Below are 20,452 nucleotides of genomic sequence, written 5' to 3' on the forward strand. Positions count from 1 at the left end.
CAATTCAACATTGCAAATTAAAAGAAAAATATCTAATCTCCGAGAAACTATATGAGGATATCGCTTGATCTTTTCGAGTGAGCATTATAGTGTTTTTATTTATTTTTTTTTGCATTAATGTTGGAGTTTTTTTTTCTTGTCCTCTATTTTTATTTCTGTATCCTTTTCTTAGGAAGAGAATTTTGATTTTTTTTTTATTTTTATAAATTATAGTCTATTCACTTTATGAATATATTACAAAACATTGAGTTATAAAAAAAGTTACGTCATTTTGTAGAAGACCACAACTTAAATTTTATATAACCAAAGGGTGTTTTGCTTAAATTCCATGGATTTGTAAAATTGGTCGTACTAAAAGGCTGCTTTTACCCAAAATAATAATAATAATAATAAATAATGCAATGATTTGTGAAATTTGGAAGAACAAGTCAACAACACCCTCATGGACTTTTTTTCAATATTTGAGAAAACTGGGTTTTTGCAAAATTGATCCGCACTTCAATAATAAATTTATATCTAATGAAAAGATTTAAAAAGGTAAAAAAAAAGAAGATAAATTTAGCTTTTTGTGATTTTACAGAAACTCTCGTACTTATTTTTTTACTAAAACTTTTAATTGGTATTTCATGTTAAGATTGAGTCGTTGAGAATTCAAAAGGTAGGTATTTCTTTGATTTTTTGATGAAATAATGTACTATTTTGATTTTCTTAAATACCAATTTCAATAAATAGAGAGTGTTTTGCAAAAGTGTTAATAGATTTGTAATATTAACTCTGTTATTTAAGGGGTGGGTGTTTTCACAAAAGACACTTCTATAACAGGTGCATATCAAAAGGTCTTGTGAACTCCAACCAACAAATATCACTATACCAAATATCCTTTAGTAGTGTTTTTCGACCTAGATCTCTTATCAGTATATTGACACAAAGTCCATCAGATAAAGTATTTTGTGTCCTTGTCAACGAGATAAATTTGAACCTTAATTTCATGGTGAAGCACATGTGGCTTAGGTTTGTTTGGTTTACACGTAACATAAGCAGTACAGGATAACACAAGGCAAATGAAAATGCAACAAAACGCATTGTGTTGTTTAATATTTGATGTTCAATGAATAACACATCATACACCATTTGATTCACAGAAAAACTAGATAAAAAATGATAAAATTATTATGAACCCTTTGTACTATTTTGATGTCAGTTGATGGTTAATGGTCGATTGACAACAATGGTCAAATGGTCTTGGTGGTCAACTAACGATGGTTAATCGTAGATGATGACCAAACGGCGATGGCGCCCAGACGATGTCAGTAGCTGATTGGCAGTGATCAATGGTGGTTAGTGTTTGTTGATGGTAATCGTGTATTGGCAGCTGGTGGATGAGCTCAATTTGCTTGGTTTGAGAACCAGGCAAAGTCCGTGGTTCTCGTCTATCACACACGATGTCATATATCTACATGGAAAAATTAATTACAATAGGAAAAATTAAATGGACACGTGACATCCCTATAACAGGTCAGAATAAAGGGACTTACTTGGTTCTCAAATTAGGCAAGTCTCTCGTGGTGGATGATAGTTAATGAAGTCCAATAATAGGTGGAGCATAATATTTCTTTTTAGTTAAAGGTAATAATAGTTTTGATTGCACAATTTATTTGTGATTTTTTTATATTCATATTAAAAAAAAGTTATGTTACAATATCTTTTGTTTTCTCATGTACCAAATGTATTGAGCTATTAATTCCATTTAAGCAATGCGTTTCGGTCCGAATTTGCAAAACACGCACATATATATATATATATATCACTTTAAAAATACTACCATTAAATATTTAAATCCACACCAACATCAACTAATAAAAAAAAGTTTAAATAGATTTTTTTTAGAAAAACTCCTCTATATAAGATAAAGTTCATGATTATGTCAAACCTCAACAACAAGATATTTATCGGGATATTTTTCCCTCTTTTTTATTCTGCAACTTGCATCAATACTCCTTTATCAAAATCATATTCGTTTTCATAGATTTTAATAAAAAATTATTTTGCTTACAGTTATATGATAAGAAAACAATTTAAATTTGTGAAAAAAAATTAGATTTATCTTTAACAAGGTTAATTTTATTTTTTATAAATATTTTAAATAACATATTATATATCATATCTAAAGAGAAAACTCTTAGTTGAACAAACCAACTCCAAGGAATCTAGGTAAGATTTTTTTCACAATTATTTTACAATATTTTATTATTTATTTAAATTATTATTAAATTAAAAAATTAATAAATTACATAAACAAATATCCCAGTGCAATGAATTTTACCGAACACTATTATAATAATAATAATAATAATAATAATAATAAGTCAAAAAAAATACTTAGCTTATGATGTGTTTATATAAAAAAAACCAATTATAAAAATAAAACATCACTCTAGTGCTAATGTAGGCCCATATGTAGAAAGCGACAGGTTCCATTACGTGCACAAGCGTCCAACCGTAATACCTTCCGGTTCTATTAAAAAAAAAAATAAAGAAAAAATAAAGCAAGTTAAAAAGAAAAAGAACAAACAATAAAAAAAAAAAAGTAATATAATAAATTTTAAAAATAAATAATAATTATAATAAAAAAAATCTCCGGGTAAATGCGGGCCCCACTCTATTCCTCTATCTTATCCAATCCGAGCCGTAGACTCCGGCCGCCACCACCGTACACGTGGCACATATCACCGCTTCGGAGTTGGGCATGGCCACCAGCTTCTTCCCACTCTTCCCGTGAGAATAACTTCAGTTATATCTCTTCCTCAATCTCTATCTCTATCTCGCTCTCGCTCTTGCTCTCGCCTCGGGAGGGCACCTGGGGATTGGGAGGGATCATCGATCGTTGTTGATCGTTTTGTCGGTTTGGTTTGGCGAGGCTGCGGTGACGATCGTGGTGATTGGAGGTGAATGAGTTTATCTGTGATTTTTTTTATAGATTGATTGCGATCGTTCTCGGTTTTGTGGTTTTTGGTTTGGTTTTCGGGGTTGTTGATGAGGATTTTGGATTTTGATGTGTTTTTGTTGGAATTTTTTTCGAGAATATGGAGGTTTTGGAGATTTTTGTGTTGGTTTAGGTGTGGAAATCGGGAAATGATGGTGAAGCTGTTGGATTTTGTAGGAAGTTGTGATGATTGTTCACTTGATAATTTGTGTGCCTTTGTGTAGTGGCTATCAAGGGGGTTTTTGTGCAAGAGATCAGAGTTCTGTTGTGTGTGTGTGGTGTTTTTTTTCTCTATACTTTGCGATCTTTATAATTGGGGGAAAAGTTTGCAACCTCTTATACCTTTTAGTTTTTGGTTGATGAAAATCAGGGAATGATTAGAGTGGAAAGGTAGAGATGTTTCTAAGTATTCATTTGATTGTTTCTCTGCCGTGTGTTTCACTTGCACTCAAGTATCAATAAGTTGTTTTTTTTATGTATTTATTATTAATTTTTAGTTGATTTTTTTGGGTGTTTTATGCTGTGCAATCAATTTATTCAGTCTATGATTTGAAATATGCATCCTCTTCTACTTCTAAATTATGGTTTATGATAGAGTTGATCAGTGGAAGTTGTTCTGGTTTTGTAGGAATGCGCAAGTGAAAGCACAGATATATTTCGTGTGGGGCATAGCATGAATTGAATTGATCATAAGATATTTATTACAATGGGGGGAGCTTGCTCGAGGAAAAGGGACTTGGTGGATGATGGTGATCCCCGTGGAGCAGTTTCTGGGAGATACAACAAAAGCGGCAGTTCAAAACAACTGATGTTTGCACTGTCTCGCTCTAGCTCTGATGCTCTTCAGAGGAGACAGGGAAAGTGCCCATCTTTGATGGAACTATGTGTTCGGAAGATTTGCGAGGTACAGACTATTTTAATTTCTTGATGGGTTCTTTAGGTGGATTTCCTTTCACCTTTTGCCTGAATTTGGAACTTTTTAAATCTTCTAAATTGCACAATGTAGGACATTGGGAGGTATGAAAGCTTCTTTATGCTCCCACGTGATGTTAGTCAGCAAATATTTGATGAATTGGTGAGGTCTCGCCGGCTCAGTGAGACACATCTTGAAGCATTTCGGGATTGTGCTCTTCAGGTATGCAATATCTTTCCCTCTAGTCATTTTTTAGCAATTGAAACACAATGAAAAGTCTAATTGATAATAAAATTTAAACGGTTACCTTTATTCCTTGATATATCCTCTTAAATTTAAGAGCTGGTATGTCCATTTAAGAGCTGTTATTTCCATTCCTTGATATTTACTTGTTTTCCTTCATCTGTGTACTCGCTGTATTCTGTCTTTTTCTTTTAAGTTATGTGCTCATCATGATAGCTATTATGTCTTTCATGAAATAACTTGTTCGAAGTGCTAACAGCAGTTTGATCACCTTCTGTGAGCACATATTTTACGATAGAAGTAGCACTTAATAAAGACAAGTTTTGGAATGGTTTCCTCTGAAATTTTGAGACATTGCCTCTAAACTTTTATCTTTTTTGTGGATTAGGATATTCATTTAGGAGAATACCCCGGAGTGAAGAACAGTTGGATGGACGTAATCTCCTCCCAAGGTCAATCCTTGCTGTCCCTTGATATCTCCTGCTCCGATATCTCAGATTCTGGGCTTTGCCATCTGAAAGACTGCTCCAACCTTCAGAACTTAATATATAATTATTCTGATCAAATCTCAGATCGTGGCCTGGAATTCATTTCTGGTAATATATACTATCTTGTGTTCATGCAATTTGGATTTTTGTTATGCTTCTACTGTCATAGTTTAATGATGTTTTTTTATTTTCTATTTGATGTTGTGCGACTTTAAACATTAACATGTTCTAGTGAATTCACTGTATTAAATTCGTTGGCCATGAATCTGTGAACAAATAGTAGACTCAGGTGATGAATAAGTAAGAAGCTGTTTTTTGATTTCTTTGTCGGAAGGAAATTGTGGGAACATGAACCATCAGCTCGAGAGCCATAGTATCATAAAGTGGTTTGATATTGAAAGGTTGTTCTTTAATACATGCATACTAATGTCTTAGTTAAATGGTTATGCTGGATTTAATTTGCAAATAATCTCATTTGCAGTAGGATTCCATGTGGTGTTGGAATGAATCTGTAAGAAACTGTGGACATATTTTCTGATTTTCTAAGGTGAAAAAGTGTTGTAATGGGATTTTGGCTATGGTTTTGGTTTTAGAATAAATGGAGTAGACAGAATTTCTATCTATCTTTTTTTTTGGTTAACTGTAAGCAGCTACACTGAGGAAGCATACAGAATTTGATTACGTTAATGAATTTCTGTGCAATTATCTTATTGTTGCATGGTGCTAATATCTATGTTATTGGTTTATTATATCATGAATCTTATGTACCTTGAATTCTTCTTCTTTTAATTATTGAACTGTTCTGGCTTATGTCAATACAAACATGCACTTTATTGGATTAATAAATTTATTTTATGTTTTCCAGGTCTTTCAAACTTGACATCATTGAGTTTTAAGAGAAGCAATGCTATAACTGCTGAAGGAATGAGAGCTTTTGCCAACTTAGTTAACTTGGTGAAGTTGGATCTTGAGAGATGCTTAAAAATTCACGGGGGAGTAGTTCACTTGAAAGGTTTATTCTTTGGCTGTCCTAGATGTATATCTACTGTGCAAGTGCCCTTGATCTGAATAATGAACACAAATTTCTCTAATCATAGCAGCTTAATTGGTATAAGGTTTATAATGTATTACACACATTTTTTAACCTTAGCCATCTTTTCACAACTTTTAGATGATACTGTACTTGATTCTTGGGAATGTGGTCTAGCTGGATGGCTATATTGATAGTTGCATCTTGCATCGCTTCAATATTAGCTTAACTCTGAATGTTTTCTCTCATCTTATTCATTACATTTATTTTAGAATTTTGAAAATGAGGACTTGGTGGAGTTATCATTTACCTAGAGCATAGCTGGCATAAATTGGCAAATTGTTGTGGGTACTGAATTATCCCACACCATGTGTGTATGTAATGGTTTTTCCGAAAGGCTTATTTTGTAATTTGTTTATGTGAAATCATAACGCTGTGTATTAGCCTAATCTCTAGCACCTTCTCTCGGTTCCTCAGCTGCCATTGGTCATATTAGGCAAGCAAACAAAAACCATAATTGGGCAGCATAAGGCATCCCGATAACAGGAAATTCAGCCCGGAAATTATTCTAGTTCTAGCTTGACAAATTCATTGCATGGTTCCATTTAAAAATCCCTGTAACACCTTTTCAAGTTGCTCAATTATGGAAATTGCTTATAATTAATGTATGGTGCATGTGCCTATTCATTCTTTCTCTCTCTGAACTGTATTATTCTTCTTATTTTTCTGGTGCACTTCCATATTCAGGAAAAGGGACTATAATTTTTCCTGCATAAGTTTTAATGCTGTATACTATTCTTTATGAAGATGTATAATCCATTTTCTCTATGCAGGCTTAAACAAACTAGAGTCTCTCAATATTAGATGCTGTAATTGCATTACAGATGCAGACATGAAGCCGCTTTCAGGTGGTTCTCACTCTTTTGTTTTCAGCTTCTTTTCTTTATATTTTCTATTTTGTTTCCTTTTGTTTTGTTTTGTCTTTTTGGTTTTGTTTAATTACAAAATTTCAGCTGTTGTAACAGAGAATCCATGCTGTTGAACTGAGAGCAGATATTTTTGGCTTCCTTTCTTTTTATTTATTTATTTATTCTTTCCTATTGTTTGCTTTTTTACAAATTGGCGGTTGTCTACCTGTACCATAGGTATTGATTTTTGTAGACTCGACTAATCCCTGGCCTTAGGGTTCTAAGTTATGCCAATCTTTCTTCAATTTCAGACAAGCTATCTTTGCAGAAATTTCCCTTGCTTCGTCTTCCTTTCTGAGCCTATTAAACTTCCAATTTTTGTTTCATCATGATTAATGTAATTAGTGTATTCACATATCTGCATTTGGCTCAGGGCTTACAAATTTAAAAGAGCTGCAAATGTCATGCACTAAAGTCACTGATGCAGGCATTGCTTATTTGAAGGGTAATTTCTTGTGAACTTCGACATTGTTGACTGAAATTGATGTTGAGTTGCCTGTTTTATTGAGAGTTATTTGTGGTTTCTGAACTCTTTTAGGTTTACGCAAACTTACTCATTTAAACTTAGAGGGATGCCCTGTGACTGCTGCTTGCTTGGAGTTCATCTCAGGTTTGTTCTTCATCTTACCTTCTGCAATAACAACCTGTCAAGTGACGTTTATTTTGATGATGTTTCTATGCGTTATCTTCTTCTTCTTCCTCTTTGTGGTGATGTTCCTGTGCTTTATCATCGTGCCCCTCTCTCTCTCTCTTTAAAATTTTAACTATATCTAAGAAAGGGATAAACAAACCCAACACAATTTTTTTTTTTTTAAAAAACAATCCCATACTTATTGATGTGACTGCACCGCAAGTGGCCTGTCTTGGCCCCTTGAATTTACTGCTAATTGGCCCATGGCTTGAGTTTGATCATCAAGTGTATTTGATCCTAACACCTTCTTTGGTGGGGGGATAGTAATTATTCTCCCACTAAATAAGATGGGATAGTCACTAGGCAACAAATTTATAAAGATTTAATTATCTAAATAAATATATTTTAATAATTATTTATTGAAAATATTAATATTAGTTATTAGAAAAATAAATTTTAAATATTGAATTATTTAATTTTTATTAGTATTAATTATTTTTTTGGGTTAGTTTAAATAAAATTTTCCTCCAGTCTAATATTTGAAAAAAATTCCCTTATTTCTCAACCAAGCATCCCAGACAGTCTCATTAAAAACTGTAGTTGAACTAGGGTGTGCTGAGATTACATGAGTTCGAGTTATTACAGCTCAACTTTAATGCTTCAACACAAATAATATTACATCTACATATAAACATGAATTTGTTTATGCTCAGAGTGGTGTAATCACCATTTCCTTACCCGTTTGTGGCCATGAATCTTGCTATATTTTTGCACTAGTGGACAAATTAGATGTATTCTGTCCTGTTATACGTAAATAGGTTACTGATGTTTTTTTATACTTTCATATGTAAGGATCGATCCTGCAATGATCACCTACAATATTTGTTATTCACTTGGTATTAGTTATTGTTTTCTGAAAAGTAATTCTGATGGTATTCATACAGTTTTCGTTTTCGTTTTCTTTTTCTTTTTTGTTATTTCCCAGGATTTATTTCTTTACTAGATCTGAATCTTAACCGGTGCGGTCTATCTGATGATGGTTGTGAGAAGTTTGCTGGTCAGTCTGTAATTTGAAAACTTTTCCTCCCATTATGATCACCAAGTTATATAGCATTTTCTGTAAAATATTCATTGAACAGATTGTTTCTATATTTTCCTGTTCCTGTTAGTTAATATCTGTTATAAATGTTCAGATACAATTATAGCATGTAAGTGGTGTGAAAACAGTTGCCTGAAATTACTGGCAGGGGTGGACAGTGTTGTAAGCACTACCATGACCTGTTACACTGGAAATTTATTACCCAGGAAAGGGATACCCAGATTCTCTGTAACTGACTAGAAACAATTTATGAGGCGGGGCACATTTATCTAAGCATGAATTTATCCAAAAATTAATATGAAGCCAATTCAGGAATTCTAAATTTCTGAAACTTTAATAGTTTCAATATCTTTAAACAGGATTTTTTGTCACATTCAACAATGGATGTGCTAGTTGAAGTCATGCACACATTTAGGTTTCATTTTCAATGTTAATTTGTTATTACTGGCATTCACGCCACTGAAGTTCGTTGCCTCCACAGATGATTCACTTTTAGTGTTTAGGTGTTTATTTCTAACCTCTTTTTGGCATAAATTACAAGTTCTCACATAAGAAGTCTTTCTTCAGCCTTTGAGTTTATCAATGGAGTTTTGATTAGATGTGGATTATAGTTTCAACTGTAGATTTTATGTTGTTGTGGATGCTTTACTTTTCTAGCTTAATTGGCAAGTTTGATATCACTTTTATTGAGTAAATTACGTGTTCTATAACCACAGAGATGCTTATCTTTTTGACAACGTTCTATTTATATTTTCCTTCACTGGCATGCATATCATTTCATGTGTATTTGAGGTGCAGATTGTCTTTGATTTACATTTGATCCTTTTATTTCAATCTTCCAGATCTTGTTAAGTTGAGATCCCTTAATTTAGGGTTCAACAATATCACTGATTCATGTCTCGTCCATTTAAAAGGTAAAATTCCTATTTTAGCTCTACATTTATTTATATATCTGTCCCCATGTTACAAGCTGATGGACATACTATTAAACAAATATGTATTATTTGCCCATTATTGAGGGTTATTTGAGGGTTACGTAGAATATCTCTGAATCCTTTTCTTGAGCATCAAGTTATCAACTATAAACTGCTAACTGGTTACAGGCTTTTGGCTTATTTGGGATATATACTTATTTGTGTGTGTGTGTGTATGTGCGTGTCTTTGAGCTTTCTGTTCAGTTCTTCTGGTTCTCATAGCAAGTGGTCAGCAAGCCACATTATTCTAAATTATATCTTTATTTACTTTGATTGCGTTGAATTCAAAGCTTTCAAATCTCTTTCATTTTCCTACTCCTAGAAATCTGTTAGTGTTGTTTTTATATATATATATATATGCTTCTGAATTCTGTTTCATCCACTTTATTGCTTAGATATAAAATCTCATTGCAGATTTAAATAATCTGGAGAGCTTGAATTTAGATTCTTGCAAGATTGGGGATGAAGGCTTGTTGAGATTGAAAGGTGGGTTCTAAGATTGCTTTCAAATTGTTACTGCTATATTTGTGTGGCTTTGTTTCCATTTAAGGCAGATTATGGCCCTGATTAGGAGATGCATTTGTGAAATTTCTAAGGATATTGGTTCTAATCGGTGCAATTTGTGAAATTTCTAATGAGTATTGGTTCTAATCAGTGCAAGTTTTCCTTGGCATCTTCAGTTCAATACCAAATAAGACATGCACATCAAAATATAAATTATGTTACCTATGATATCAAAATATAATTTTTGAGAACTGAGTTTTTTTCACAAACATTTAATATAAACTATATGCTGATGTTCATAAGATTTATATTTATTATAGGATTTGGCAATATGGTTTTGCTTTCTTTGGTGTGGTTTCCCTGTAGATATCTAAATCATGGTACATGTATATTTTCTTACCACTAGTCATACTCTTATGCATGATATCATGTGATGTGGTTTAGGACTTCTACAATTGAAGAGCTTGGAGTTGTCAGACACGGAAGTTGGAAGCAATGGACTCCGCCATCTCTCTGGTTTGCGCTCTATCCTTCAAATGGCATGCAAAAAAACTACTAAATTCTGCACATTCAGTATCTTGCCAATCTTGAACTTAATTATTCTGCTTCTTTGGATTTCAAATATTGCCTTTTGGTATTCCATGATATGTACTCATTATATGTATGGTTGTTTGCATACTTGTGTTGGTGGCTAATTCATGATGCCATTACAGGAATTTTATCATCTACATGTTTTTTTATGTGTTTCTGTGATAGTGTTGTACACCGCAGCCCTCATTTTCCTAGTTTGATCCTTGATTCTATGGTTTTCCCCTTCTAGATATTATCCTTTTGCAGTTATGCTTTATTTAATGTCATCTGCTCCTCTCGGTTTCATTTGCTATTGTTTTTATTTGATTCTATATTCATTAATTCAGCGTGACATTATTAAAAATTGTGTAGATCATTCTTGCTTTGTGGACCAAGAGATACCTTGGTTTGGTAACTTTGGTTGCTTCCAATGGCTGTGTCTGGTCTATTTTTGTGGACAACATCCCCAAAACAGAAAGTTCCCAGCCAAATGATCAGGGGACGTAAATGTGATACTTTGTTGAATGTAGAAGTTTTTGGTTGGAGCAAAATAAGAAATCAGTGGTTAAACTAGTTGAGTATGGCCTGGAAGGATGAAGTGGTGAAGCTGTTTGGATATGTTATCTACATTAAACTTAGGAAAAGTTTATGGTTGAATAATTGCTATTACATTGGTAGTGTTAGAGAATATACCCTTGAAAGGTAGTGGTTTTCAAATAATCATAACTCAGAGGGTTACTTTCTGTAAACTGAAAAGGGTGGATGTTTCATGGAGAGCTTCCTAATCCTTTATAGGGGTAAGGGTTGTATTCATCACTCTGATTGAGTTCATGTGCAACTTTTGATCTTTTTTACATTAGATATTCTAGAATTGTTGAGAGGAACCTATAAAGAGCCTACCATACAAAATTTTTTAAAATAGTTCATTCGTTGTTAGTTGCATGCTATTCAGTTATTGTTCCAGTCAACTATGCATGTTTTGAGGTTTTTTTTTTCAAATTTGTTTTGAATTTGTTAAGTTTATCCTTTAGATATAGTTGGGATCAAATCCTTTTTTTTTTTAGATAGGACCTAAATTTCTTCCATGGGGTAATTTGGGTTCAAGTATAGCTAGAGAGAGAGATTTCTTTGTTTTAATTTTTTATCTATATTTTATCATGGTTATGTTACCAATTCTAAATTCTGAAAGGTCTGGTTATTGTTCTGTCCTTGAAATTTCAGCTGGCTTAATTCAATGATTTATCAAATCTATGAATTGGGCTGTATCAGATACAACTTGAATTGAAAGCAAGGAATTTCACAAACCATTTCATCTGATCACATTCTTGTATGAAAATTGATGTATGGTTATTAAAACATCATTGATGACGTTCATGTTTGTTAAGTGTCATCTTCTGAATTTTTACAGCAGATTATACGTGGTTCTTTAACTCAACTAATAGGATGACAGTGGCTTCTATATTTTATTATCCAACTACTATGCTATAAGTGTTATTTGAAATTAGAACTTATCGGCTTGATTCAATAAGTATATCATTCATGGTTTTATGATGGTAAGTCTTTTACCCGTTTTCTTTCATCAGTGTTGTCTTGTGATAAATCGGGATCTCTGCAGCATGCCAGAATGTAAATTTTGCATTTTAGTGCTCTGAGCAAACTGAAATACTCATATTATATTGATTTGTCTTTTCAATCTGTGGATGTTATTTATGTTGACTTTGTGTTCGTGTTGTAGGCTTAAACAAATTGGAGAGTATCAATCTATCTTTTACTTTAGTAACAGATAGTGGTCTGAAAAAGTTATCTGGCTTGACATCCCTTAAATCACTTAATGTGGATGATCGGCAGATTACAGATGCAGGCCTGTCTGCTCTTACAAGTAAGTCCACTTTGTAAAATGTACTAACACGGTTGCTAACGTGTGGTTTTATTATTATTATTATTATTATTATTTAAAAATCAATAATAATAATAATAATAATAATAATCTCCCAAGATGTAGATTGTGTCCCATTCTTCTGTTATGGGTTATTTTTACTACTTTTGTCTATTATCATTGTTCTTAAAATCTTTAAATTTTGAAAGTATTTAACAATTGAAATATGAGTAGTATGACACTTCTGAGACTTGCTATCTCTATGCTTAAGAGTGTTTTAAGTTTCTGCACTTATATGATATGCTTTGAGGGTTCCCAATACCCACAGCTGCCTGATTCATCATAGACCAGATTTAGCTACTGCTACATGATTAGCAATTAATATATCTGATGTTGCGAGTGTTGCAATTATTTCTCTGTGTAACATGGGTAAACAATATTTGATGATGCAGGCCTGACAGGATTGACTCATCTAGATCTTTTTGGTGCTCGCATTACAGACTTTGGAACAAATTATTTCCGAAGTAGGTGAAACTAATAAACAGTTAACTTGACCTTCTCAATTTTTTAAGAAAGAAATCTAGTTGATATATATTCCTACCCAGGCCATAATCTACTGAAAAGATCAGTGCATATTGACAAAATAAAATGTTATATCACTACAGATTTCAAAAACCTGCGATCTCTCGAGTTATGTGGTGGATCTATAACTGATGCTGGTGTGAAGAACATCAAAGACCTTACCTCCTTGACTCTGTTGAATCTTTCTCAAAACGGCAACCTCACAGATAAGACCTTGGAATTGGTTTCAGGTATTGCAATATAAAACTAAAGCATGTTAATTTGCGTCATTTTATCTAATTTCTAATGGTACGACGACTGTGTCTCCATACAGGATTGACTGGCTTGGTTTCACTCAATGTTTCGAATTCTCGCATTACCAATGCTGGGTTGGTGCATCTCAAACCACTGAAGAATCTGAGGTCACTCTCTCTCGAGTCGTGCAAAGTGACTGCGACCGAGCTGAAGAAGATTCAGTTGGCTGCTCTTCCCAATCTGGTAAGCGTGCGACCCGAGTGATTCGCACGATCAAGACCATGTAAATAAATCCCTATCGTGGATGGAAAGCACCCTGTAAATTTGATTTGCTTTCAGAACTGCAAATGAAAGGACACCCATATAAATATATGCCCATATTGGTGATGGGTGTAGTGCGCTAGTAGGAGCGCATGTAAATATTAACCTCTATGATTTCGTCAGGTTTGTGGCCAACCTAGTGCTGAAAGTGAAGCATCTTTCAAAGCATGCAAACAATGCAAAATGAAAGTGTAAATATAATGCTTCCTCTGCACAACTTCTTGGTGCCGCCTACTTCTTGGAGCTGCTTTCTTGTATATATAACCTTTATCAATCGTTGTGTCATGTTAAGCAGTGATCTATCACCTGGGTATGTTGTGACGTTGTTTAACTACTCTCTCAAGTGATCTTTTAGCCATTCTCCAAAGGAAAATTCTAGTTAAAAAAAGATATGTATTTAATTATATATATCTCTACCAATATGTTTTATTTAATGCGTAAAATTACAAAATATTTGCAAAAATTAATCACATTTTTAAAGTTACGATTAACACTACTGCAATCCTATTTTTGGGTGGGAAAAATATATAAACATTTTTATGAGTATTTCAAAACAAATAAACAAATAAGCTTCAAGTAAATAAAAAAGCACTCCATATGTATAATGTATAATGTATAATGTATAATGTATGTATAAATAGGTATGTGTACATACTTGAAATTTAATGTGTTCACTTTGCATAGGAATTAGTACATGCCAGGGACGTGCATATATGTGAAATTAATACCTCAACACGTGACTGATACTCATAGAACACAAAGCCATTTGGTACTTGTATTTATGCATTTTTCACTTGTATTTATGCATTTTTCACATACGATGTAAATTTTTACGCCCATCTAACGTCATCCGTCCAATGATATCTTATCCAACGGCTACAAGACACGGACCAGCTTCATACTAACGCAGCCCCACGGCTGAAGAGCAAAGTCTAAGAACTCCGATTTATCGACGACGACGAAAAGCTCCAGTCATGGCCATGACCTGCCGCCTCCTCTGTCGATCCAAAAAGGTGATCTCTTCTTCATATCATTGACGAAAACTCTGCATATTCTCTTCGCTTGAAGATGAATTTGTTTATGAAAATGTGTGATTTTTAGGTTTTGTTCTTAAAATTCGGTGTTGTATAATTATTTCAATTGTTTTGTGGATGTTTAGGGATGAAGTTCCTTCTTTTAGGTTTTCTGTTTTTGTGATCTTCTGTTTTGTGCAAGCCTAACCCTAGTTCAAGATTATTATTATTATTATTATTATTATTATTATTATTTAATTTTTAATTTTGCTGTTTGGGAAGTTGCTTTTTAATATTGGAAGTGGTGCAGTATGTTGTTGATCTTGTGTTTCTGTTACATTTTTTAAATTCTACAATTAGATACTTCTCAGATATTATGTGATACCTTGAAATGATATTGAATTCTTGTTGAAGGTTTAGTACTAATATGTACAGGGCTGTTGGAAGTGTAGATCTTTAATGTGTTTATAATGTTAAAAAGTTTTGAAGTGTATCTTTTTTTTTAATGGCATCACTGATGATCTGCTGGAGAGGTTGTGATTGTTGCTTTTCTCTTTTTATATGTGTGAAGTGTAGATTTTGTGCTTAAGTTATCTGTTTTTCTCTTTTACAGTTTGGCCTCTTGGAAAGAACATTGCTTGTGAGCTTCTTGATCTGCTGTAGAAATAATTTGGATGATAAATGTCAGTCTGCAATCTTCCTTTGCTGTATTGGTTCACAATTTTAAGCTATGATAGATGATATCTCATTTGTGTGATAATTTGTGCATATAATATTCTTTTGTGGATGCTGGTTTTTTTCACTGAAAGAAGTTAGTGGCTTGGTTTTCCCATTCTTTTCTAATCTAGACTATTTGGTGTATGCATTCTAGAGATTGACGATATTGGCTTTAATAATAAATCAGAATGATTTTCTTTTGTTACCGATTTCTAAATATTTGTATATATGAGATTTTCTTTGTTTAGCAGTTGTATGCTGGTCAAACCTTCTTGCAACAACATCATGCTATACCACTCCGGCTTTTTGCCAAAGAAGCTGGCCCACCTTCAATGCCTCCTCTCAAGGGAGATGGTTAGTAGATCATGTTAACATGTGGTTCTGTGGATTTAATTATTTTTAGGAAACAGGACATGTATATTTAATGCTTTATGTTTCTTTCAAGACTGAAACTTGGAAAATTGGTGCCAAATGTCTTTTTCGTTTTCAGGTTCTTTTGCGTATAGTTTAGGAAAGAAAACACTAGAACAAAATCTTTTTCTGCATTATCTCACTTCATAGTGTGAGCTATTTCTTGGTGATTATAGTTTACATTATTTAATGTGAAATATTTATTTCTTTTCACCATTGAATCTTTGGTTGAAAACTATAGACATTCATGCAGAGCCAAGGACTACTAGTTGCTATTATAGTTTATAATTACTAAAGATGACTTTGTGGCATTTGTGGTTCGTTCAATGTTTGAATTTCCCATATTTATTGTTTGCACAAATTAGATTTGTTGGCCACTGCAACTTGAGTCTGTTGGTCTGACTATCTGAGATATAGAAACTGCTTATTGCTATTATACTAACTCTTTAGATATTATTTTATTGGAATTTTTGCAAATAACAACATCTGTTAATGGGTTATTGTAAGGAAATAGAGTGATGCTTTATAAATTAGTACTTTTTCAACCAGATTCCATATTGAGATTAATTTAGATTTTGTTGTAGCTTATCTTATATATATATATATATATATCTATGCATATGCATATATTTATTATGTTAACAATGGATTGCTTATTGTATATGAAGAGATGTTGAAGGGCATCTTTTATGAGGTGAAGAATAAGTTTGATACTGCTCTTGGAATACTAAGGAAAGAAAAGATCACAATTGATCCTGATGATCCTGCCGCGGTGTCTCACTATGCTAACGTTATGAAGACTGTAAGAGAAAAGTAAGATGTTACTTTACTATGTGTTCAGTTTAAAGAGTTAAGTTGCTATTGTCTTTTGCAAGTTTAATTTGATCATCCGCCTCTACTTGCTGGAACTGTTTATAGAAGAATATAAGATCATGTTTAGTTTTTTGCTTTTTTTTTATAGTATCCTGCAAACTATTATGCATTAATATTATGACAGTTTAAGAACTATTTTTCCTTTCTCATGTTGGTTATGACTGACACTCTTCTAACTGCTGTTACAATTTATTGTTTAAGTAGCAAGGGAATTATATTGGCAGTAATTCTGTTTATCGCATGAAAGTACCCAAACTTTTTTCTTGATGACTGTGGTATGACTTATTTGCACGTATTTTATGGTGAATTATCATGCACCAACTTTGTCAGAGAAACATTGTGATAGCTCTGTTATATGTTTACTGCAGATACTTGAGAGAAATGATTGAAATGCTAATCACCTTAATATGAGAGCATACTAGCAAGGTCTCCCAAAATTTCTTTTTTTATTTCATTACTATCACTTATATTGCAAACTGATGTGATCATTATATACTGACAAGCTGAAACAGAGGGACATTTTTGGTGATTAACATTTGAGAAGTAATATTGCAATTTTAATTGGTATCCAAATCCTAATCCTCTTTAAGATAAAACAGACATAAACAAACTCCATCCTCTTAAAATCAGTAGATACTGTGTATAATGTTCCCATCTTCATTTGGATGCAGAGTCTTGAATTCGTGGATACCTTATATACTGAAGTCCACCCAATTTTAGAAGACTTTGGCTTCTTAATCATGTTTACTAGCTGCATATCTAATTTCTGTGAACACTTCATCAATTTCTCGCATCTGCCCTCCAGCTCAATGTGTATTTTGCTTTGTTATCCAATATTCATCCAGGGCTGGACTATTCTCAGAGTCACAACGGGTGAAGTACACTATTGAACAGCGAACACAAGAAATTCCTGATGCTCGGACATATCTATTGACCCTTCAAGAGATTCGAGCGAAGTATGTATTATTATATGCTGCTTGTGTACTTTTGAGTTCAAAATATTAAGTTGCTACTAAATATTTTTTAAGGCAAGAAAAGCTGGATAATAGATGGTGACATGCTAAATGAAGGATACTTGCAACTGCTGCTAAGCATCATTTTGAAAATTGCAAGCAAGTTAAATTGTTAATCCATTATCATATACAGTGGAAATGGTTCAATCGTCTAATTACACAAGGAATTGCTCTTAATGTAAATCTGACCAGTGGAGGAAGTTTTTCACCTATTTTATAGACACAGTTAAGCTAAGAGATAAGGTGAGAGCGTTCAATTTTACTTGAAATATTTCTTTTCTAAACAGGCTTCATTGTGGTGACTCAAAAAGAAGCTATTGCATTTAGTTTAATGCACTGACAATAATGTCATTGTTTTAGATTGTTCTGTAAATCCAATATGTGAACTTGTAAGAATTGAAATTGAGATGCTAGTTTGGAAAGTTGCAGCCATTCTAGAAGTCCTTAACATCCTTTTACGTTTGTCTTTCTAGTCAGCTAGTAGTGTATCACTAAGGTTGAATAATACCTACCATCCTTGATCTCAATTTACCAGTGCTATTACTTGAATTGCGCTGGTGATACCTCTGTTTTTTTTTTTATTTGATGCATTGTTCTCACTTTGGAAGGAGTGGACTCACTGATGATTTGGGTGTTGAGCCCGTGATGATTGAAGCACTGGAGAAGGTTGAAAAAGAGATTAAGAAACCTCTTTTAAGATCTGACAAGAAGAACATGGCTCTTCTTTTGGCTGAGTTTGATAAGATCAACAAAAAGTAAGTATCATTCCATAAATCATCAGATTTATGCTTCCTTATTCTTTTTACCTTATGTTAAGATGAATTCTGCCTGATTTGTCTTTTATTTTAATGCTAATGATTTTCCATCTAATGCTGGTTAGATCATTGTACTGACCTTGATTCAGACTCTCCTAATTATAGAAAAACAGCCGACATTGTGCCAATTACCATTTTTTGTTTTCTTGTCATTAGCTATCAGTGGCATGCGCTCTCTGAGTTTGTTAGCATATCAATATCTCCAGAAGTAATGATACATCTTTTGCTGTGGTTTTCTTTTTCTGTTTGGTTTAGACTTGGAATTTGGAAGGAAAATCTTGCAAAGTACGAGGAAGAGGTGGAGCTTAAAATTGCAAAAGAACAGTTGACAGAGTTAAAGAAGGATGCTTTGGAGGCCATGGAAACTCAACTGAAGAGGTATTTATGTCTGACTTCCCAAATTATGAAAAAGAACGTTGAAAAAAAAGGAGATAAAACACTAACAAGATATCCCATGTTAAAGCAACTGATATCTGATCATTATTTCATCTCCTCCATGTGTATCAGTGCGACTAATTTTTATTGAAAAACAAATATGCATGTTCACATCATCTTTGTTAGATGTAAGACATTTGAGCCTGTTCGTTGACTCTTGTGTGAATATCCTAACTCTATATTCCTTCAGATTCTTTAGTATTGATAATATGTTTTTATGGAGAAGATTCTCTTTTTCTTAGTGGACCTTGAATCCAATGCCTTAATCTTGAAATATGGATCCTTGCTTCCACATCCAAATAGATTATATATATATATATATACTAGTTGATATTTTATGTATTGTATGCCACCTTATTTTTCTTCTTAAACACTAATGAAATATTTGAGAGTAATCAAAAGCCAAAATAATTATATGCATGACAATTCTGTCGGTTGTGCTGCTATGGCTCTTCTCTTTTGATCACATACATCAGCAATAGTGGGCTATGTCAAGAATGCAGAAATGCATATACACAGCAATCCCATCAATTGTGTCGCAATTTGACTCTTTTCTTTCGTACATCAATGACGGGACATGCCAAGAATGTAGAAATGCATATGCAGTACAATTTCGTTGATTGTATTTATTCTATAGATCAGCCTAACAAGTTTAATTCATTTATAGGGAGGAATTCAAGGATGAGGAAATGGTTGATGTCAAGTCATTGGACATTCGGAACTTCATTTAAGAACTTCATCTTGTATGCTACATCTTCAAGTTCTCATTGTCTCAGTTTTCCATTTGCCAATTTGGACCAGTTTTGGATCCTTTTATGCCAACCAAGTTCTGCTATGGGCACAGGTACTGGCAAGTTTGGTTCAGCCTGTAATAATCTGTGATGCAAAGCAAATTGCGCACTCTTGTGTCTTATTTGATTGTTTTAATAAACTATTTGTCACAAAGTGTTGATTTATCACTGAGAAGGGGTGTAAATGAGTCAAGCTACTCGGTTCGGTCTGTGCTCAAATTCGATTTGACTTTTCACGAGCTGAGCTCGAGTTATTCATTTAATTTGGCGAGCTGAGCTCGAGCCTAAAAATACTGGGCTTGTGAGGCTCGTGAGCCTAAATGAACTTCTATATATAAAATATTAAAAAATTAGTTATATTTAAATTACAAAAATACCTAAGTATATAACCCATATTATTCTGATTTCTAAATTCTAACCCCAAATAACCCCAAATTAGTTATATTTGAAGCTTGGAATTTTATTATGAAAATAATGAAGATGTGTTGAATTTGGAGTTTTATTATGAATTATATTAGAGTTATTTATATTTTTTGAAAAATGACAGGTTAATTAAGCTTAAATAAGCTTGATTTTCTCAAGCTTAATTTGAGTATAAGTAATTTTGAGCTTTACGAGCCGAGTTCGAGCTACTCGAGCTTTTCAGTGAGCTAACATAAAAAACATGACTCGAACGAGCTCGAACCTTTGAAAAATATAAACGAGCTGAGTTCAAGCTTAGTGATACTTGGCTCGGCTCATTTACACCCCTTGACAAACTAAAAATTTTAGCATCATTTTTTAACCCATAATAGTGTGAAGTCTCATAATGTACGCAAAACTTGTTGATACTATACTTTTTTTTTTAAAGAAATATTTGTGCTAAATAAACTCAAAAATATTATAGTACTTCATTACACGTTACAAAGATATTCTTTAATTGCTTAAATATAATTTTTAAAAATAATAATATTAATTAATACAAATAT

The 20,452-nt window shown here is 33.0% G+C and overlaps 2 protein-coding genes across 4 annotated transcripts; both read left to right on the top strand.

Annotated features, from left to right (window-relative positions):
- The first annotated feature begins 2,791 nt into the window (after window positions 1-2,791).
- On the top strand, window positions 2,792-13,774 carry LOC120255994 (F-box/LRR-repeat protein 14). Of its 2 annotated transcripts, XM_039263763.1 has the most exons (16): window positions 2,792-2,945; window positions 3,612-3,887; window positions 3,990-4,118; window positions 4,528-4,735; window positions 5,493-5,639; window positions 6,491-6,565; window positions 6,999-7,070; window positions 7,164-7,235; window positions 8,242-8,313; window positions 9,198-9,269; window positions 9,744-9,815; window positions 10,278-10,349; window positions 12,139-12,282; window positions 12,732-12,803; window positions 12,945-13,091; window positions 13,175-13,774. In XM_039263763.1, the coding sequence occupies exons 2-16, from the start codon at window positions 3,690-3,692 to the stop codon at window positions 13,357-13,359; spliced, it is 1,737 nt and encodes a 578-aa protein (XP_039119697.1). In that variant the 5' UTR covers window positions 2,792-2,945; window positions 3,612-3,689; the 3' UTR covers window positions 13,360-13,774. The 2 variants fall into 2 exon arrangements, with proteins under 2 accessions (XP_039119697.1, XP_039119698.1); XM_039263764.1 differs by lacking the exon at window positions 8,242-8,313.
- Window positions 13,775-14,289: 515 nt separating this feature from the next.
- Window positions 14,290-19,775, top strand: LOC120256000 (probable ATP synthase 24 kDa subunit, mitochondrial). 2 transcript variants are annotated; one of them, XM_039263770.1, is made up of 7 exons: window positions 14,290-14,429; window positions 15,398-15,500; window positions 16,226-16,370; window positions 17,276-17,386; window positions 18,052-18,198; window positions 18,514-18,636; window positions 19,361-19,775. In XM_039263770.1, the coding sequence occupies exons 1-7, from the start codon at window positions 14,391-14,393 to the stop codon at window positions 19,422-19,424; spliced, it is 732 nt and encodes a 243-aa protein (XP_039119704.1). In that variant the 5' UTR covers window positions 14,290-14,390; the 3' UTR covers window positions 19,425-19,775. The 2 variants fall into 2 exon arrangements, with proteins under 2 accessions (XP_039119704.1, XP_039119703.1); XM_039263769.1 differs by having other exon boundaries at window positions 14,303-14,429; window positions 15,395-15,500.
- Window positions 19,776-20,452: the final 677 nt, after the last annotated feature.

Source organism: Dioscorea cayenensis, unplaced genomic scaffold (genome assembly GCF_009730915.1).
Source record: "Dioscorea cayenensis subsp. rotundata cultivar TDr96_F1 unplaced genomic scaffold, TDr96_F1_v2_PseudoChromosome.rev07_lg8_w22 25.fasta BLBR01001262.1, whole genome shotgun sequence".
In the NCBI taxonomy this organism is placed as follows: Eukaryota; Viridiplantae; Streptophyta; class Magnoliopsida; order Dioscoreales; family Dioscoreaceae; genus Dioscorea; species Dioscorea cayenensis.

Excerpts from the sequence above, each read along its gene's own strand:
- LOC120256000 (XM_039263769.1), top strand. The coding sequence starts at position 14,391 with ATGGCCATGACCTGCCGCCTCCTCTGTCGATCCAAAAAG. Across the intron at positions 15,501-16,225 it reads GCCTCCTCTCAAGGGAGATG|AGATGTTGAAGGGCATCTTT; the intron begins GTTAGTAGATCA and ends TTGTATATGAAG. Across the intron at positions 16,371-17,275 it reads ATGAAGACTGTAAGAGAAAA|GGCTGGACTATTCTCAGAGT; the intron begins GTAAGATGTTAC and ends ATATTCATCCAG.
- LOC120255994 (XM_039263763.1), top strand. The coding sequence starts at position 3,690 with ATGGGGGGAGCTTGCTCGAGGAAAAGGGACTTGGTGGATGATGGTGAT. Across the intron at positions 5,640-6,490 it reads GGGAGTAGTTCACTTGAAAG|GCTTAAACAAACTAGAGTCT; the intron begins GTTTATTCTTTG and ends TTCTCTATGCAG. Across the intron at positions 13,092-13,174 it reads GACCTTGGAATTGGTTTCAG|GATTGACTGGCTTGGTTTCA; the intron begins GTATTGCAATAT and ends GTCTCCATACAG.